Source organism: Vanellus vanellus, assembly GCF_965231255.1.
Source record: "Vanellus vanellus genome assembly, chromosome: 10".
Taxonomy (NCBI): domain Eukaryota; kingdom Metazoa; phylum Chordata; class Aves; order Charadriiformes; family Charadriidae; genus Vanellus; species Vanellus vanellus.
This window is the reverse complement of record NC_138915.1, coordinates 19,573,551-19,593,870: the sequence shown is the minus strand read 5'-3', so window position 1 is coordinate 19,593,870 and position 20,320 is coordinate 19,573,551. Positions and strand designations below refer to the sequence as shown.

Here is a 20,320-nt window from a genome sequence, read left to right as displayed (position 1 = left end):
GAGATCAGATGATTGTTTGCCAAAACAATTTAATTTTTTCTGCCCATTGAATTGCAAACAAAAATAATGACAAAAACACCAGGCATACATTCCCACCTCCAGTCCGTGTGCCAGCAAAAAATGAAGAAAAAAACAGATGAAATCAGAGCTTGCTCGACAACTGATGTGTCAAGGTGTTCATAAGACAGACATTATATTTTAGAAAAATACTCCAGTTTACACACTACTAGTATAAAAACTGGAACTTAATTCTCATTGTGCAGTTCTGTCAGGTTCAATGAATTATATGAAATTTGAATGACTCTCAAAATTACCTAAAGCAGAAAAAAAATTTAACTAGTAGTTCTAATATAGCCCCGCTTCAATTATTTGTGTGTGTACATATGCATCAATTATCTTACAGAAAAATACTTTACAACATTATTTTCTTTTCTAGCACAGACCCTTTTATGACAGCCTCATCTTACATCCTGTCAATCAGGAATAAATGCCATTGATCAGGCTTCAGTCCTTAGGAAAAAAAAAAAAAAAAAACAAAAAACAAAACACACAACAACAACAAAAAAAAACAGCCAAACAAACAAAAAAACACACCAAACCACTATGCTTCAGCAGGCCAAGCACCATTGCTCAACTTTTACTTTCAGGCAGAGAGCATGGGGAAATAAAAAATAAACTTCCACCTTCTTCTTCTAAAGTCTCCCTTCCCCCAAAATAATGACTTCAGATTTTCCAGCTCCCTGTCATCTAGAACCTTTTTTAGTCTATCATATAAAAATCATTCCCCTAGACTTCTTCCCAATGACTTGCCTAATTTCAGCTGCTATGCTAGGAACTAAAAATACATCCTGTTACATGTAGTTGCGCACCCTCTCCCACCAAGCCCTTGTTCAGCACTCCACTTGATGTGTGAAATAATTTGTGGAAGAGACACACTTCTCAGCACACTGTAGAGTTCCTTGAATTATACGCAACAAACTGACAGAGTACAGGTTGATTCATCTCTATAAGTCTGCTGAAACTTGATAAGTTATGAAGCTGAACCAAGAAAACCTCCACACAAAACTCTGAGAAGCTTTGTATACAAACTCAGTAACAACGCTTGCACAAACACTGTGGTTTCTCTACAGAAGTCCCAAATATACCTTCATCTTATTTGCACAGTGAAGACAACAGGGATGAGGTACAAGTAAGGTTGCTCTCAGACAACCTAATGATATCGCTAAGTTCAGCAGGACCAACTCCTCATTCAAAATTAAAGGCAGCAGAATTTAGTATAATTATTCTCCTATATAATGGATGAAGCCTTTCCCCGATCAGTCTTCTCCTTCCATCACAAACCCATGGCAGTAATTGATAAATCTGGCTGTCCACTCACACTGCCTCAAGTTAAAACACACCTGAAGCCCATCCCTTTTCTTCCTCAGAATTAAATCCCTCTTCATGTCAGTTTTATACACCATTTGTGTACATCATGTCCAGAATGGGGAAAAAAAAAAAAGTTCTACTTCCCCATTCAACCCATTCACTCAATTATATCATCAGAGGCTAGTCACTTTATCTCGGGGCAAAACTATCTTTCAGAAGGCATCTAATTCAAGCAACATACCACTACTCTGATCCATGTTGCTGCTGAACTGTAATCATCCCTTCAAGAAACAAAAGCATATGAAGTCAAATATTAACATAATGTACTTTTCCCACTAAATGTAACAATAAAACTCCACTCTAGTAACTCTAGAATAACTGAAAAGAACATGCAATAGAAACAGTTGTCCCGATCAATCCAATTTTGAGGTCATTTCACTTTGACGTTTTTAAATTACGCATTTCTTTCAGAACAAAATAATCTCCTCCATGAGAGCCAAATTCAAATTTGTGTCCACAGCTTCCAATAGAAGAACTTTTCTGTGTTATTTTTAAGTCACTTCCCCGCAGGCATCTTCAAGCAGCCTTCCTAGCTACTTTAGCTAGGTAATAGTACAGGCAGTATAAACATAAACAAACATCTTGTTTATAGGAAGAAGTCTATTCATCCTGTGCAAGGAAGTTGGAGTTTGTTTCCAATAGCACTAGAAACCAAAGCAAGACATCTTATTTGATCACCTTTTGCTAAGATACACATGATTACTTTTAATATAAGCACACTTCAAATTACTTAGTACTCTAGCGTTCTTTTAAATATTTGTCACCTCGTAGGTTACAAAATTAACATCTTGCCCACATGCCTTCTAACTTCGTTTTCAGTGACAAAAAACCCCACAGTTCTCAGGCTGATCAGCCCAAGGCTCTGCTGCACTATACTTGATGAAAGGAATGCAAGGTGGGGTCACTTACATATTGACTTAGTTTTACCACTGCGAAAAACTTTACACAGGTTAAATAAAGTTTGTAACTAGTATTCTATTCAATAAGAGAAGTCAGGTAAATTTTAAGTGTCCGCTATATTGCTGCTCTTCTTTTAATGCAAAGTTAAAACAAATGTAAGCAACAGAAGTAAACACTCTCATATTACCTGGTTTTGCTGCTATTGCATTTATTAAGTGAGATAGAATGCAGTGCTGTTGGCTTTGGAATATGCGTATGTTTCAAGTTATCAGGTTTGTAAGTAGAAATACCTTCTTTAAAATCAAAAAGCACAGGCGCAATGAACAAACTCTACAGTCCCAAGGAGGATTTGTGTGCTTACAATATTTCAAAAAAAACCTACGATATTTCCAAACTTTTAAGTTATTTTCACATTAATTCAGAAGCTCACTTGGGAAGCGCATAGTTTGCATCATAACCACCAACACTGCGAATGCTTCAACGCAGGCAGGGAAAAAACCCACCCAACCCCGTGATCTTTCACCCCAGAGGTGAGCAGAAGAGACCAACAGGTCCTGCTCACAGAGCGCTGCTGGGACCGCAGCGGTGCCCAGCGGGACGACCCGGCCACCTCCCGCCGGGGAGCCCCCCCCCGCGCCGCCCTCCTCACGCGAACAGGGGAATTCCCGCCGCCTCTCAACCACCGCCCCCGGCGCCTTACCACAGCGCGGCCCGCCGCACGCCCCCCGCCAGTTGTCACCTCCCTCTGCCGAACAGCACCCGAAAACCCTCACGGAAACTCACAGAATTTTTAAGGAAAAAAAAAGAAAAAAGGGGGGGGCGACCTTGGGACCTTTAATTCCTGAAAGCCCGGCACCCCCCGGGCCCGGCCGCACGTCCCTCCGCCCCGGATTCTCTACCCGGGAAGCAACGAGACGGCAACCGAGACGCCTCCTCCTGCTCCCCCACCTTCCTCCTCAGCGCCAGGCCGCCCCCTGCCCCCCTGCCAGCCCCTCGGATCGCTCACCAGCTTGGGCTTGTTCCGGCTCTCCTCTTCCGCGGCGCGCCCACTCCGCTTCGGGTTCATCCTGCCAGAGCTCAGGGGCTCCTCGCCGCCGCCAGCGCCCGGAGCCGCCTGACCCTCCATCCTCTCCCCGGCTCCGCGCCCCAGCAGAACACCGCGCTCTCTCTCTTTCACCGGGGCTGTACCCTCAAGGCCCCATAGGGCCGACACGCACCACCGGGCGTCTCCCCGTCCCCTCCCCGACGCAGCTAGAGCAGTTCCTGGTCCCGCTGCCCCGCCGCCTCCTCCCAATCCACCGCCTCAGAGACGCCAGACGCCTCCAAGCATGCGCGCCGCCCGGCCGGCCTTACCGCGCATGTGCCGGCGCCCTGCGCATGCGCCGCTCGGGCCGGCAGCGGTACATCGCCCAGAGGGCGGGAGCGGAGGAGGGTTGGCAGGGCCCGGCCAGGAAATGGCGGAACTCGGTGGTTTTGAACAGAAACGCCCACTGGAAAGGTGAAGTGTGAAGCAGAACTGAGCGGCCCTGGCAGTAGCAGCCCGGAGCCGGCGTGTAGGTGGATTTATCCTGAGGGCTGCCCGAGTCGTTCTTCAGGTGGCTGTGAGGAGGAAAGGCCGAGGCTGGTGCTCGGCAGCGTCCTTCCAGGCGGAGTTGGTTGGTCCGTGGGCGGGCAGAGTGCTGAGGCGGCCGGAGCCGCTGTGGTAGTCCTTCCGAGCTTTCGAGAAAGCGGGACGGGCGGCGATGGCTGTGGCAGTGCGTGTTTTCCAGAAAAGCCCTGTCTCCGTCTGATGGGCCTCACGCAGCAGCCGCTGGGCCCCGTGTGCGGAGTGCCCAGGCGCTTCACACAGGGAGGGTGCTGCCTCATGAGGCGGCTCCGACCGAAGTGTGTTTCGCTGTGGTTATTTTCGAAACGCACAAGACGCAAGGGATAACTCTGGTGTTTTAAAGAAATTGAACTATTATTACCACAAACAAGAGTTTGGTTTTTTTTTTTCTCTCTCTGAGAAGTCCAGTCCACAATATCTGAGTCATCTACACGTGCTCATGGTTCACAACAGTGAAAGAAATTGCTCGAACCGTTTCTGTGGCTTACAGATTCCCTTTGGCTAAGCCTCACCGAGTAATCTGAAGGTCTCTCAGCATGGATGTATCAGGGTGGATAGTGGAAATCAAGGATCACATGGCTGATTATTAGAGGGTTCCTGTTGACAGATATCTTCATATTAATATAAAAGTTATTTAAAAAGAAAAATACACTTTTGATGTTGGTATAGCTGAATCTATGCTTGTTAAGTTATACTGAGGAAACAGTTATGAAAACAATCATCTGTTTTGGTGGGACAAGGGCAATCCACAAATCGTAGGAGTCCAAATTTAGATATAAACTTATTACTTGATTGCCTTCTAGAAAAGGTTCCCAACTCAGCACCGCTTCCACAGTGGGCTTGTTCTTTTTGAAAAGACAAGTGAGACTGGTACAGTGAGTTTTCCCCGTCTCTGTCCAATACACATAGTTAAAGCATGCCTGAGATTCATGTAGCTGTCTGCATTTCTTGTCACTCTCTATTTATGTACTGCATGAATTATTTTTAAAAAAAAAAATCCAATAGTGAAAACTTGTTGATAAAATATGACAATACCAGCTTTCAAATAAAGTGACAGCTCTAAAACTTGCAGGGGTCCTAAAATTGGACGAGAATCTTTGCAGCAGAAGTTAGTAGGTAATAAAATAGGCCAGCTCTGTCAAGCTGCTCAGTTCTAAATTTCATTTTGCCATGCACCACTTCTTTTTAGTACAAGTTATCCTTATGATTTTAACACTAAGTATTTGGGCATAGTTTATGCTATCTTAACCACACATTACTTTGGAATTATGAAATTAATCAAGTAGTCATGAACTTAATCATTTGTTTGCAGTGACAGGCAATGTAATGTTATTTCCAGCCACATCAGTGTATAATTTACAGTGCATCATTCTACAGCAACAGTTTAAAAACAATTTGCCAGTTTCAGTTAAAAAATGCTCAGTTCTGCTTTTTTTTTTCCTCTTCAGTTAGTCCTAATGGCTGTTTTGTGTTTCTGTGCTGTCTTTATTTGTCTGTATTAAGCGGCACCCATAACTGGAGCAGAAAGGTCAGTCATTCCAGAGTTGGAGAAAATCAAGAATGATTCCCAACTGCCGGACATCTCTGTGCACAAATGTAAGAGTTTTTAATTCAAACTCTGTAGCACTATTTGTTAAGCATAACTGTTAAATGTTCAATAGCTTTTTTTACTTAAATTTTCTGAATTTGCCACAATACTTATCATACTGCTTTAGCCAAGTCATCAGTAAAACTTTTACATTGGACTGACCTCTAAGATTCAAAAGCAGCAGACAGAACATTACAAAAATTATTTGCAGTATGACTGAAAACAAGTGCACGTGGCAGAACTCAAGAAAATTGAGCAAATGTACGTTTAGGCAGTGATTTAATTTAGTTTTTGATGAAGTAAAACTCAGATCACATTCATGATTTTAAGCAAAACAGGAAAAAAAGCACCGAAGTCAGGTTTAGGAACTATACACATTACCTTGAAAAGAAAACACAAAACATTTACTATTCTCAGTGCTGGTATGCAGTAATAACTGAAACCTTGTCTAAGTGATGGAGAAAAAAAATGTGCAACCATCAGGCTATAGCTACATCATGTGTTGAAAGAGCCACCCCACACGTACTTAGTTCCTCTTCCCTCCTGCTGTTTGCCTGCTCTCCTGGGACAAATGGCTGCTTGGTTAGATAGTTATTGTCACTTTTTTTTTAACTCCCACTTAGAAATATTTTACAGGTCTCCACAAAGAGTGCTCAGCTGTGACTTAAAATTGTTGTTTGAGATGTACAAAAGTGGTACAGGATTTCCTGGAGACCTGCTTTTGAATAGATTCCTATAAATCAGGCATCATTAGATCTACTTCACAGCCTCCTCAGCAGAAGTTAAAGCCTACCACATTCTTTTTGAAACTGTTTTTAGTCATACTCCAGCATTTTAGTAGTTTTTTTTTTTCCCCAGTTTCTGGGACTGAGAAACAAATAATTCCACACGTAAGCCAAGGACCATGCAAATGCAGGCAATTTTAAGCAAAAGGACTGAGGTGAAATAATGCAACTATTCCAATTAGGAAAATTTAAATGCAAAAGCCTCTCTACACCAAAACAAAAAATAACCCAGAAAACCACAACTCTGCGGCAACCAGACAAACCTCAGATCATTCTGGCAGTCGGTTTGCAATGCAGTATTTTGGCCCATCTCCGAGAGCAGCATAGTATGGCCTGAGGGTGGAAACTAGTAGTTGTGCAAACAGTTCTTAACTTGGCTTGTACTTTAAAACTATGCATTTTACAAAAATCATTTCAGAACATTAAAAACGTGTAACTATGAAAGGCCACTGCTACGTAGATGTTAACGTTTCTCCTTGTGGTTTTGCATGTAATCTCAGTCACATTCAGTCACGTAACCACAACTGCTAACAGTGACAGAAAACTGCAAATGTGCATCTGTTAAAAAAAAAAGTCACACAATTATCTTACAGCAAAATGATCATAGACTGATAGGCATGAGATATTTTGAGCCTCCTCAAAACATGTACTATTTTATATCTGAATTTGAACGAAATAGGCCTTTGGAGATGACCCAGCAACATAAGAACTTGCTGCTGTAGCAGCCTCCCTCTAAAAGTATACAAAATACAATCTTGCAAGATTCCAGGAGGCACACACTCCAAGCATACCTGAAAAAGAAAAGTATTCTGGATTTATGATATTTTAGAAATTCAGTGGTGGAATTTCCATTTGCCAGAGAAAACATAGGCTTCTGCTGAATAATAGCAGTTCTAAAACAGCTGTAGTCATCTGTCCTGGTTTGAGGTCACCAAACCAGCTATTCAGATTTCAGTCCTTGAGAAATGTTCTGTACTCCAGGTTTCTAGTATTGAAGAAGACCGTTAAAGACATTGAAGTCTTTGTCCTAACTGCACTGGGGGTGGAGGGGGGAGGAATTGTGCTGTATATTACCATGAGAGAAAACACACAGTATTTAACTTAACCACAAACAGGAAGCATGCTGCTAAGCCACCCAGTAGTACATTCCCCAGCTTTTCATCCAAAAATTCTGTATCATTAGCACAACCACTCTACCACAGAAAACATACCACAATCCTTCCACTCCTCCTGTTGAGCTGTAAACTTTCTTCAAATTGTCTTGTCTCTCCTCCTGATCAGTATCATCACTGCAGTCAGTTTTTACTCTTTTGCCTCTTCCTCCTTTTTGCAGTTTTAGTTGGAATCTATTTACATTTAGGAATTTTAAAAATCCCAAAATATATCTTCAGAAAGAAGTCAGTCTAAGATTGTTTACAGTGCATAAGAATCTGGTAAATAATAAAAAGAAAATCACAGCGTATCTAGCTTATCCTAACCAGTAGGAAAATAGGATTAGAAGTATTAACTACTAACCAATGAAAATCAGTGAAGAGCATTATTTGCATATGAATAGATATTCCCTATTGACAAAATAACCTTACCTTCTAAAAAATGATCAGACCACCTATTAAATATGATTTACTTGCAAACACAAATCCAGAGAAAATCCAGTTACTGATAAGATAATTCCATGAAATACTTGTTTGCTAAAGCTTTATTTAATCTAAAACAATAATTTCCTGGCCTGTTAAAGGCAACAGTTGTACATTCTATAGTGTTTCTGTAAATTAAATCACAAGAAGTTACTATCATATTTAGACAGAATTTGTTAGTGATTTGAAGGTACATTAAAACATCCTATATTAACCATTAAAACAAAGTGACATTTCATGTCACAATCATGAAGATTATCAGAAATGTTAATTAAAAGCAAAGCTAATAATGAACATTTCTATAAATGGATAAGGATTACAGCTGGAGCAAGGTTAGTTTTCTATGGCTACAGCTACATTTTGTTTTAAACCAGCTGAGAGAGGGCTGCACAACTGTTCACATACTAGGCTATAAACTTTTCAATTTTAAGTCAACTTACACATTTTGCCTGTACTTATTTATAGGAAGAGGAAACTGACAGCTTCCCACCTATTGTTGAAAAAAAGTTTTCATGTTGTATATGTCAGTGAGGTAATTACCTCTGTGGTCACAGCAGACCTATAGTTCAACTTTACTAACTTATGTCTAAATCTAATTTAAAACCTAAAGCACTGGAGCTAGATGAGTTATATAATTATTAAATGATACATTCAAAGTACGGAGTCTACTTATGTCAAGGCACTTTCTTCATTAAAGTGACTGTCCTGTTTTCAGCTGGGATGAGTTAATTTTCCATCTAGTGATTGCTGTGAAAGTAATGTCGATAATATTTGGTTTAGTTGTTGCTAAGTGATGCTTACACTATTCAAAGACTTTTTTCAGCTTCCCATAGAAGCATAGACAGAACAATGGAATGGCCAATGAAATATTCCATACCATAGATGTCATGCTCAGTATATAAATGGGGGTTAGCCGGTGAGGGCCTGGAATTTGCAATCGCTGCTTGGGATGGTGCTAATTCACTGGGTGGCAAGAGGATCAGTGTCATTGTTATTATTATTGTTATTTTTCTTTTTCTGTTATTGTTTCTATTAAACTGTCTTTATCTCAAGCCACAAGGTGTTTTTTTTCCTCCCTTTCTCCTCCCTTTGCGGGGGGGTTGGGAGGGGGTTAAGGGAGGGCTGCATGGTTCCAGTTGCCAGCTGGGGTTAAACCATGACAGTAACTTATATAAATCCAGAAATAAACTGAATAATGGTTTTGATCTGAACAAATCTTTAGTGATTTTAATTTACTCCAGGTCAGGCTCCCCTAATACTTAGGAATCAAAACATCAATACGCTTTGTAGATTTCTATTTTCCAATGTGTTAGTTTTTCATTAGAAGCATTTTCCCTTACTGAAGCAATTAACTAATATAGATGAATTGTATTTTCACCATTTTCTGTATTTTGACCACTTAGTCTATAAGTCTAGATCACAACTAGGTTTATCTTCTCCAAATGATTTTTTACTTTCAGGTTTTAACAGAACAGTAAGAAAACAGCATTCATGCCTCATTCATGTTTTCTAGAAACAACATACGTATGAAAAAATTGCACAGGATTACTTCAGAGGATGGTGTAAAAAAATAAGTAGGAAGAAATCCCTTTTCTAGATTTTTTGGGCTTTTCCAACAGGAAAAACAAAACAAACATCTGATATATGAAGTAGCCAATATACATGGTATTTAGTTAATAACTGATGCCCTTTTTTCCCCCCTTTGCTTTTAAAATATCAGTTTGTAGTCTTACCTGTTACAAGATGTGGTTATTAGTGCAACTGTTATCTAAACTTTGCATCTAGTGGTAATTTCTCAATATTGCTGGCAAACAAAATGCCTGTTGCCTTTTTTTTTTTTTTCCATAGAATAATCCTAATAGTATCATACAGAACTGCTTAGGTTAGTACTTTGATTTTTTCATGATGTTTTATGTGCCAGGACACAACTACTCTAGGTGAATAAAAGACAGTTATGTCTCATGTTATAATACTGAGTTTTCTTTCCAGCCTGAAATAACTGGAGATGATCTATACAGAGAGAGAAAAATGTAATGTTGCCACTAAATACTATGTCTCAGTTTTCAAACGTACCTTTAAGATTACTCATATGTGCTACCTTACCATTTTTAACTATCTTTTTGATTTAGAGTCAAATCCCAATAGTTACTGTTGATTTAAATAAAGTATTCAAGGCCTTAGTAAAAGCTACTAAATTTTTACTCTTTTTCTGTCATCTCTAGTATTTTATTCGCCAAGCACCTATGTGCTATGTGTATCCTACAGTGTAATTCAGAGAGCACGTTGTATCATTACCTGCAGTTCTGCAGAAGGCAACAGAAATGGTGTTTCTTCAGAATGTGGCATTTTTTTCCCCTCTAAGGTTACTGGGGAATTCTGTTGTCTGTTCTGCACATCTCCTTACAGACTGATGGCTGAGTTGCACAGCTTATCATGCCGTGGTATGTTCCCCAAGTTGTTTAGAAAATGTTTTTTGATGTTCCTATCTCACAGCACAATTTACTCCTCAAACATAACTAAACAGTTCAACATAAACTCCTTTTATCTACTACATGGGTTCCCTTGACCTTATTCAGCACTAGAGATCTTTCTACATATCTTGCTTTTCTACATCTTCACAGCTTTTGACAAAAGCTAAATACCCTAATTGTAGCCATTTGCTAGCAAACCCCTCACATGTGCCTCGGAATTACCCAGGGCTGGTGAGAACACACCACCACCCGTTATTTAAAGGTCACGCTGCTGTACGTGGTAACTTTCCTTCTTTGTTTTCTCTACAAAGAAAGCTGTATCATGGGCAAGTAATGTTTATAATTTCTGCAAGTGATATGAAAGCTTAGTGAATAAGAATTTTATAGTACAGGGAATTAATAATTATCAGTGGAATAGCTTTAGATGTATCTCACTATAGCCTATACTCCAATAAGTAGGTTTCTGGGTGGAATTAGTTAAAGAACTTCGTTTTGATGGAAATAGACACGTTTAAGACGTTAGTAGATGGTAATGAGGAGCTTCCAGGCAGATAGATAAAAAAAGGCCTTATTAAAGCTTGCTGAGGAATGTTAAGGAATCTTTGTTCAAGTTTTTCAATGGAAGAGTCAGGTAAAAACTCCTGGAACTTTCACCCATGATAACTGCTTGTCCAGCATATTAATAATAGTTTCCCTTGCTAGAAATGGATTGTTGGGGATTTTTTTGTTTGTTTTTTTTTTTTTTTTTTAACTGTTCTTGTCCTTGGGTGTAGCATATATTGTTTAGTGGTGGTATATACACTGTATGGAGGGATTACCAGGTCTTCATCAAGTTTTTTTTCATAGCTATATGAAATACTATACTCCACTAAAGACTAATTCTGGGGAAAATAGTGGGACACATTTTAAAAGTGTGTCCTTTTACATGAGCTAACAGTGGGATTATTTAAACAGCTTCTTTAAAGGGAGGCAAGCTAGTTCTGTGACGCAGTTATTTAGTAGATAAAATAATGCTATTACATAATTTCTTCATGGTATTTAAAGGATTTACTTAAGTATCTTGAAAAGCAGGTATTGCAACTTTGAGGAATGAGAAAAATTACCCTAAGCAGGAATATATTTGGTGCACTCCTTACACTGGTTTTGGTTCACTTAATATTTGTGTTTAACTTATAAGAATCTTTATTAACTACCAGTGAAATAAACTGTATGACTAGCTTTTCTGATGGAAAAACCTAGCTTTGAAGTCTAATGTGCTTCCTTGTCATCTAGGACAGTTCTAGCAAGATGGTATTGCACGAGGCTTACAGAAAACTGTCTTCTCTTGTTCTACATTCTTGCTTTGTTATGAATTATTCTTCCTCTTGTGTCTGTTAATTCCTTAAATATTGCTTACAATTAACTTGTGAAAAGCAAAATTCTGAAATGTGTAATCTCAATTCTTTGCTTGTCCACTTAGTCCTTTTTACAAATGAGTGAAGATGGAATGTGGTAAAATAATAACACCAGTGAGAAGCAAGATTAACTCAGATCTTATTCTGCACATGCACGAATGTATATTTTTAGTCAAACAAGTAGCTGAAGATGAATTTGAAGCTCAGCCCAAGAGAATATGATTTTTTTCACAGGATGAGAATACACATTAGATTTTATTTAGTATAAGAGGAGGTGGCTCTTAGGGTGGCAAGTATTACATATTTCTCTCTCTTTATCCACATGCAAAGTGTATGTGTTCAGCAAACTCTTATGATACAAAATTAAAAGATTAAAAAAATAGTTTTCTGCCAAATTAGTCTACTGAGCTAATTCGCGTATCTGTAGTGACATAAGGAACAGGGGACAAATATGGCAGTGAGAGATTACCCGGCTAACAGTAATATGATACCAAATCCTCTTTACTCTCACCTTTAACTCTCCACTGAAGTGCTGTGATTCATGAAATCAGTGACAGTTTATACTGTTACAATTGGCAAGATTTTTATCCTTTCCTGTCTACCACATTCTGACTTTAGGAAGAATACTGTCTGCACTCAGGCTGCCACAATTCACAGCCATGTGTTTTAAAATAAATTGAAATTGTGCAAAAAGAGCAAGGTGTATAGGCTGGGGGCAAGTTAACCTTGTAAACCAGATCGGTGTATAGTATTACCCATTTCTGGGTCGGGATACTTTGTATTGTGTCCTCTATTCAGTCTTCAGTGACGGGAGTATGAATACAAAGCTACCAAAACAAAACACTCTCCTGCATATACCTCTCTGGAGGAATATGAGCACAAGCATGGGACAGGTGCTTTTTCCATTGCTTAACGCATTATAGGAAGGTGAAACAATGCTACAGTGATAAGGATGGTACAAAAACTCGTGTAGAAGAATATGAGTTCAATTTACAGGAATGATTACTGTCCAGTTTTTAAAAAAAAAACTTATTTTTCTTACAATTTCAGAATAGAAATGGTACGGAAATCTGTGGATGAAATTGTCCAGGGAGAAGATAGTAGGAGGAAAAAGTCCAGAGGAAAGGACTCTGTAATCTTTGTATACAGCTGGAGAAGAGAGGTGAGACTATCCAAAAGAGTGTCTGAAAGAGAATCAGGAGCCGTAAGAGGAAGCTAAGAGAGGGCAATGAAGTAGCTATGCAGTCAGCTGCTAAAGGTGTCTAATGGCACAAGAAAGGTCATGGTCTCCCAATTTGGCTAGAAGGTCATTCCAGACTTCCCTGAGGGTGGTTTCACTGCAGCCTAAGGAATGAGTGGAACTGGCATAGAGCTCCACAGCCACTGTCTCAGCTGGAATTTGGGTTTCTATGGTCTAAATCATGCTTATTCCTTGGGGAAATTTGTGTCTTTAAATCCTCCAAGGACTTTTGAGACTCCTATCCCCTTATTAAGAAAATAATTTTTGCAACCTAAGGGCACTGGAAGTATACACCAGTAGGGGACTGCTTATGTGCAGGTAATTGTTCAGGTAGTTCTGAAGTCTTTGCTGTGAAGCTCTTGCTTTACTTTGCCTTTTCTGTGTATAGTTCATATAGTTCTACTAATGGAAAGTTAATAGTTGGAAGATGCTTCAAATTTTATTCGAACTGTGATTTTACTTAAACTTAGCAGTGCTGTAAAATTTTTTTTTTTTTTTTCTGTTTCTGCCTGTTACCATTTCCCGTCTCCTGGTGCTCCCTTCTGTGTACAGCAAACGTTCATGTGACTGTTGTTAAGTGGATTGCAAAAGTGATCTGGGTTATAGTTTACCTTATGTAAAAATGGTTGTTTTTAACATAGCTCAGTTTCTTCATCTTGCCTATCATGTGGTCTCAGAAATGCCTGCACTGGTACAAGAGGGAAGACAGGTAAGAGAGCAATGTAAATCCCCTTCACCATTCAGCTGTCCCTCTCAGGAATCTAGTTCCTTTCTCTGATCTGGCCCAGCTGTGTCATCTTGGCTCAGGCTGCTGAGGTAATTGCTAAATTTTGAGGAACATCTGTGAGAAGGTCTGTAAAACGGGGCCATGTGAGTTGAATAAAAGGAAAATTACAGGCTCAGGTGGGCTTGTTGGTTGTGTAAGGATTAAAAAGGGAAAATACTAACATGGAAACGTGAAATCATCACTGGAAAGACTAGGGACTTCATGAAACACAGTCACATAACAATAGTAAGGCTGTATTGCTGCAGCAAGTGAAAGCTACTTTTTATTTCCTAGGATTTTGCTTGTTTGGCCAGCAAGGATTCTTTAGGTGTTTTATTAGCCTGGTGAGTGCACAATTCTTAATGAAGTAACTTGTTAAATCCAAGCTATGTTTTATGTGTTTTAACTTCTAAATTACTGCTTGTATATGCAGCTTAAAAATATAATCTTGTTTGTGTAGTCTCTGTTCATGGCTGAAGGTACCTGAAAAGGTGACCCAACCAGTGATGGGGGGATCTATTTTAATAGTGCTCTTGGCTTGTACTATGTAACAATAGAAAGGGATGTGTTTTGACTCGCTTGTATAGAAAGTATCAAGATGCAGTACTTCTGGTTTCATGACAACAGAAGAACTTTTCTGGATTTAATTCCTTTTAGACAGATCAGTTTATATAGTGATAAATGGTTTGTTTATTTCTGGACCTTTTTGATTCTTAATGTGGTATTTTAAATCAACTGGTGTTTTTAGGTCATTCTGTGAGTTCCCCATGACATTTGTGTTTTTGTTAGTTTTTTTCTTTACCTCTGTTTAATGAACCAAATGTAGCTGTAAAACACTTCATTTTCTTGAAAGCTTGTAGGTAATTCATAAAACACTACTCTTAGTATGACTCAGACTTCTTCTTTATCCTTTGTGATTTACTGCTTTAATCTTAGCATAATTTTTTATGGTTAGCCAGTTAAATTGACTCTTTAAATTATTTCTCTGAAGTAAATCTGCACTTTAACAAAGCTATTTCATTTCCTCTATCTGTAATAGACAAATGCCTGTCCCCAGACAGTATCTATAGGTAAGAATCTACCTAAAGCTTATTGAGATACTGGTGTTACTATACAGAGCTAAAATGCTGAGTTAGTTTCTAAGTACAGGAAAAATAATGAGTTAACTGAGTAAGTTCAGATTCTGACCTGAAACAATTGGACTACAACAACATTGCAGTCAAAGGAAGGTCTGGTTATCTGAAAGTACACTTTTTTTCTTCCTCCAGAAGAAAGATTAGAAAACACTGATAGTTTTCTAATGTCTGTTAAGGGTGCAGTTTAATGGTGATGTTTTCTTGTTAGGTCTTGAATGACGTTTAGGCAGACATGAGTATGTCTGACTGCGTATCATGAAAGTGTATTGAAATTGTTTATTCTTTAGGAGTAGTTTCATTGATCTTCTGCATAGATGGATTAGAATATCATGGCTTCTCTGGATTGCATAAAGCACAATGTTTCTTGGATTTTTTTCTAACAATACAAACCTATACTTATTTTTGTTTGGAAGCTAGTTAAAGAGGTATTGGCTATAAGCGTGCTCAAACAGGCTAAGGCAGAATAAGTATCTTGATGCACAGCATTATCCAGTGCTACCTTTGTCTTACTGAAAAAAATCATTAGTCAGCGTTAGCAATGACATCATGTTGCTTAAACTCTGAACTGATTAGTCTGATTTCTTGTGGCTCTCCTTTGTATTGAGGCACACCTAAACAAGCAAATGTGGTAGTGGAGTAAGCTGTAGGAGCTTTTACAATGTTTTCTTTGAAGTAGCTCTTCTAGCACATAACATTTTTTAAAAGTCTTGTTATATAAATTTGCTTTGTGACAGAATAACAATTCAGTAAAACTAGGCTTCAGAGCACAGTACCCCTGTTCTTCTGTGTAGTTTTTGTGAGACAGTCATTTAAGTGAGATGAGTCACTGAATCACTTTGTGTAATGACATAGTCACTTGTTTATGGTTGTATAGGCTAAAGTTAAAAATATTTTAACCATATGAATGTTTAGATAAGGGGGATGACATAACTGTGAACAACTCCCAGGTTTTAACAACTGAGCCATTATTTTAAGTTTCGTAATGGGTCCTCTGGTTAATTGGGAGTCTCGGGCTTCACATCAACTATTTCACACTCCCTGAAATCCTCAACAGTACTTTCCACAGACTTCAATAACATCTTATTTATTGTTATAGGAGCGCTAATCAACTAAACATTCCTCTGCTGCTAAATACAGCCAACAAGCTGCTTATGAGTCAGGACTCTGGCAGATAATTCTGCTGCATATCAGTGAAAACTTTACTGGCTAGCTGTCGTGTTCCATATGTGAACAAGTACCAACTTCTTGGATGTTATTTTTCACATTCTAGGTTCACATTCCAGTAAGCAATGTTTTCAGTGTTCACTGTAGTAAGCTTATGCTTGTAAAGGACTAGGAAAAAAACCCAACCTACTTCATCATGCAATCATTCTGGACTGTAATACACAGTAAACTCTGAAATTTACAATGTTATATCCATGCTTAATTAGTAATTAGGCTTTCAAATGTTGATGAATCTCATTTCCAGCAGCAGTTAAGGGCAAGTTACTAGTTAAACACAGTGATACCCCAAACTAGAATTTTTATAGCAGTTTTGAAAGTCTTTGGATGATGTTGCAGTTTTTAGGTGGGAAAAGTGCACTGTAAACTCACACTTGGAAATAGAGGTATATAATATGAATATTAATTAACCATTTTCTAGAGACTGAAATTAATTTCCTCCTGTAACAGTAGTTTGGGAAAAACTTTCCTGACAGTTATTTGTATGTCTCCTGCCTAGTATCTTTTCATTTTTCAGTATAATATATAAAATAGAAACGGAGCTGCTTGCCAGCAGCTTGTTAGAATTCCTTAAATTTAATACCAGCTTTGAAAGGCAAGTGATCATTCAAGTATGTCCAATGCTTAGACTTCTGTATAAATATTTTTATATTTAAAATAAGATAGCATAATAAGAAGCTTGTTGTCATCTCAGGTTAGCAGATCAAGAGTACTCGCGGACTAAGCAGCTGTACACTTGACTGAGATAGAGAAAACAATCTTTGCTCGTTCCTGACCAATTACTTGAACCTTAGGCTTTTACAATGTGACTACCCTGGCAGATGGGTTATATTAAGCTAATAATCTGTTCACAGAAACAATAAGAAAAATAAGAAGTGATTGGCATGTTCAGTTGAGCAGAATGCCAGAACTGGCCTTCCAGTGCCAAGAGGGATGCTCTTATTGCAGGGGTGGCAGGTACCAGATGCTTCATTCTGAAGATGGGAAAGCTTTTTTTTGAAACTGATGCCTGTTCTTCAGTGCGTGCCATTCTTAGTTCACATATCCCCTGCTATTCTAGATACCATTTGTATTGCTGTGCTTTGACTGCTGCTCTTTCCAGTTCAGACTTCTGTTGACAATCTGCACCACTGATTCAACGTTGGCACAAAGAGGGTTAATGGTTAGCAGAGCGCTTCCTGCACTTTGCCCTTCTGCAGTCTAGAAACAGTTCGGTATGTCCACACTTCTCTTCCCACTCTAAAGCAATGAAGCAGAATGATATAATCTTGTTCATTGATAATGACGTTTTTTTTTCCCCTCTGTTTAGCTTCACATCTGTAGTTCAACTGCAGAATTCAATGCCTTTTGCTGTTGTTTCTGCATATTGTATTTATTAAGTGTAGGAAACATAATGGAATAACTACTGGAACGAGTAGAAGTAGAATACAGTAATTTAACATCATTTCTTTGGCTTATATATTCTTATTTTGAACTAAAGCTAATGAGGTGTTAGTGATGCACAGCAGCCAAGATTATGCTAATCTCGTTTTAATGACATGAACAGGAGAATTTTAGAGCTTTTTTAAAACCAAGTATCCTTTTCAGACAGCTGAACAAAGGAATAGAAGAGTTTGATTCTCTAAAATGAAATATAATAGGAGCACTGATGGTTGCCTAAAACATGTTCCTATCTTGGCAGTTTCTTTTTCTATTTTGCATAAAAAGATGGTTTAAAAAAGATATGCAAAACCTAGCCAGAAATGAAATGTCTGTTCTAAAACATATACATTAATTATTAAAACAGAAAAACTGTTTGATTGTAGAATCATTTTGAAGAAAAAAGTGGTCCAGGCAGCTAGCTTACAAAGCATCTTCGGAAACAATTTTTTTTTTGGTGCAGAAATGTCTACATAAACAACTATATTGTGCTTGTATGTTAAGGTGTGATTGCAATGTAATTGCAGTTGTTGGGATGTTAATATCATATGTTACAGATATTGAGGTTGTTCTGAATCTGCTTTTTGTTGTACATCTTTTGACAAATTAGAGCAACCTGAAAGACTAATAAGTGTTGGAATTATTAATTATATTGATAAATGATTAGTTCATTTAGGAGTCGTAATTAACTGGAAAATGCAGCGCTGTTGCTATATCATGGAACTACAAGCAGTTTACTAGGACAGACGCTTCTAAGAAAATAATTTGTGCTTCTAGATCTTAACATGCTACTTCAACATTGACTGTTCTAGGGGATGTTTTAGTGCTTGGTTTTTTCTGTGTAGTATGTGGCCAGTACCCATGAATAAGTTAACTTTGCCTGAGTTGTAAGTGACAACAAGAAATATTTTTCCATTGTACTTGTACCCTATTTCAGGGGTTGTTTTATCTCAGAATTTACTCGTCTGAAATGTACTGACCTTTTTCTTTTAAGGGCTATTTAAATTTCTCCAGTGTGAAGTAAAAGCTTACTTCACTTCACAAATAGGTGTGTCTGACTCATCATGGGGCAGCATTGTTCCATACTTTACATCTGTTTGTTCTACCACGTGCCCAGTTCACAGCAGCTGCATAGCTTTCTGGACAATGATGAAAGATGAGGAAGGAATAACAGGAGAATGGGAAAATGTAATCTTTGAAGAGTTAGGGTTCCTGGGAATGTGTGGGCTTCCCACCCACCCCTTTGCTTTACAAAAAGGTTATATACCTAGCCAACCTCTGGCTGCAGTTCAGTTTTACTAGCTCAGAGCTTCTCCAGTTTTTGGCTGCTCCTAGCATTCCCCATTTATGATTAATGAAGAAATCCATTGTATTCTGTCTTTAGTGAAGCCAGTTCTCTTGTGAAATGGCAACAATAACGTGGAGACTTCATGTGATGAGCACACCGAAGGCATTTGACTCATGTCACACTAATAAGAACATCACTGTAAGAGGAGACAAATTAGGTATCTTGGAAAAAAAAACAAAAACAAAGCACCTTGAATGACAAGTGTCATAAGCACAGGCTAAACCTATGTGAACAATAAAGAACAAGTATTTATAGGAAGAGAAAGCATATGGATTTTACATAACAATTTTCCTGGGGTTATTTTTGGTAGGTTTTTTGTTTGTATTTTTAATTACGGTTGAGTATATCAATATGTGAAAAAAAGTGTAGACAAACCTAAGCTGGTGTTAGTTACATTATGAATAACATGACCACACAGTTTGCAGAAAACAGGAAGCAGCTTTTTGTCATACTTCCTTTTGAGGCGAATGCTTCATCATGACACTACTTAAAATTAAACGTTAATTTGTCAGCTCTGGGAGACACCCAATGTTGCACACTGAAGAAAGCGGGTACAAGCAAATTGGTTTCGGTTGCTAGAGTGACAAATAATTTTTTTTTTTTTTTCCAATCAGAATAATTGACCAATTATTCCATTTCTCCTTGTGCATGTACATGAACTAAAAGGAAGTTTTCAGTATTGCCAGTTATCTTTCTACAAGTGTAAGAATTGCTATATACCAGATCTTTGCGTAATGACGGCTTACAAGAAATGGTTATGTGCTCTGTTTGCTGCTGATTCAGTGAAGATGTATTTTTTTTTAATTAATAAAAAAGTAAATCTAAATAAAATATACATAAAAATGGGGGCTTAAGCAGCAAAATAAACATGTCATTGAGCATAAGCTTAACTTAAAGCATTGAAATAACACTTTTATAAAAATATTCTACTTAAAACTGTTTTCCAGTTGACAGACAAGTATGAGTTCATGGAATGCTTCATAAAAGAAACCTAGGTTTCTGCAGTCCACACATTTTTTTGTCATGTAGGGTCTTCATTTCAATTTGAAATGTTTTAGATAGCAAATATTTGTGGCTGAGGGCCTTTGACTGAGAGACTTAGGTGTTTGCTGCACATACATGGTAAGAAAGTCTGTATGTTTTCAATGACAACTTCAGGGTTCTCTTGGATCTAATTTGTGCATCTATGAAGTGAAGGATCTTGTTTTAACTTGCACTGGCAGCAGTGGGATAGCAATGATTAACAATAACAGGTTTGCTTTGTGAGTCCTGTGTGTAGTGAGTGAAAGGGAGGTGGCCGGCGTTTACTGACAGTATCCTGTAAACGCTTAGTGATGACTATATGTTAATTAAAACCTCAGTGAATGCAGCAAATGATGTCCCA

The 20,320-nt window shown here is 38.3% G+C and overlaps 1 protein-coding gene across 1 annotated transcript in view; it reads right to left on the bottom strand.

Moving 5' to 3' along the window:
- DIAPH2 (diaphanous related formin 2) overlaps positions 1-3,612 on the bottom strand; it is a 260,049-nt gene extending 256,437 nt beyond the window's left edge. Inside the window, exon 1 of the mRNA XM_082488260.1 lies at positions 3,335-3,612. Coding sequence (XP_082344386.1) covers positions 3,335-3,454 — 120 coding nt within the window. The 5' untranslated portion in view covers positions 3,455-3,612. The remainder of the gene's footprint in view (positions 1-3,334) is intronic.
- Between the last annotated feature and the right edge of the window lie 16,708 nt (positions 3,613-20,320).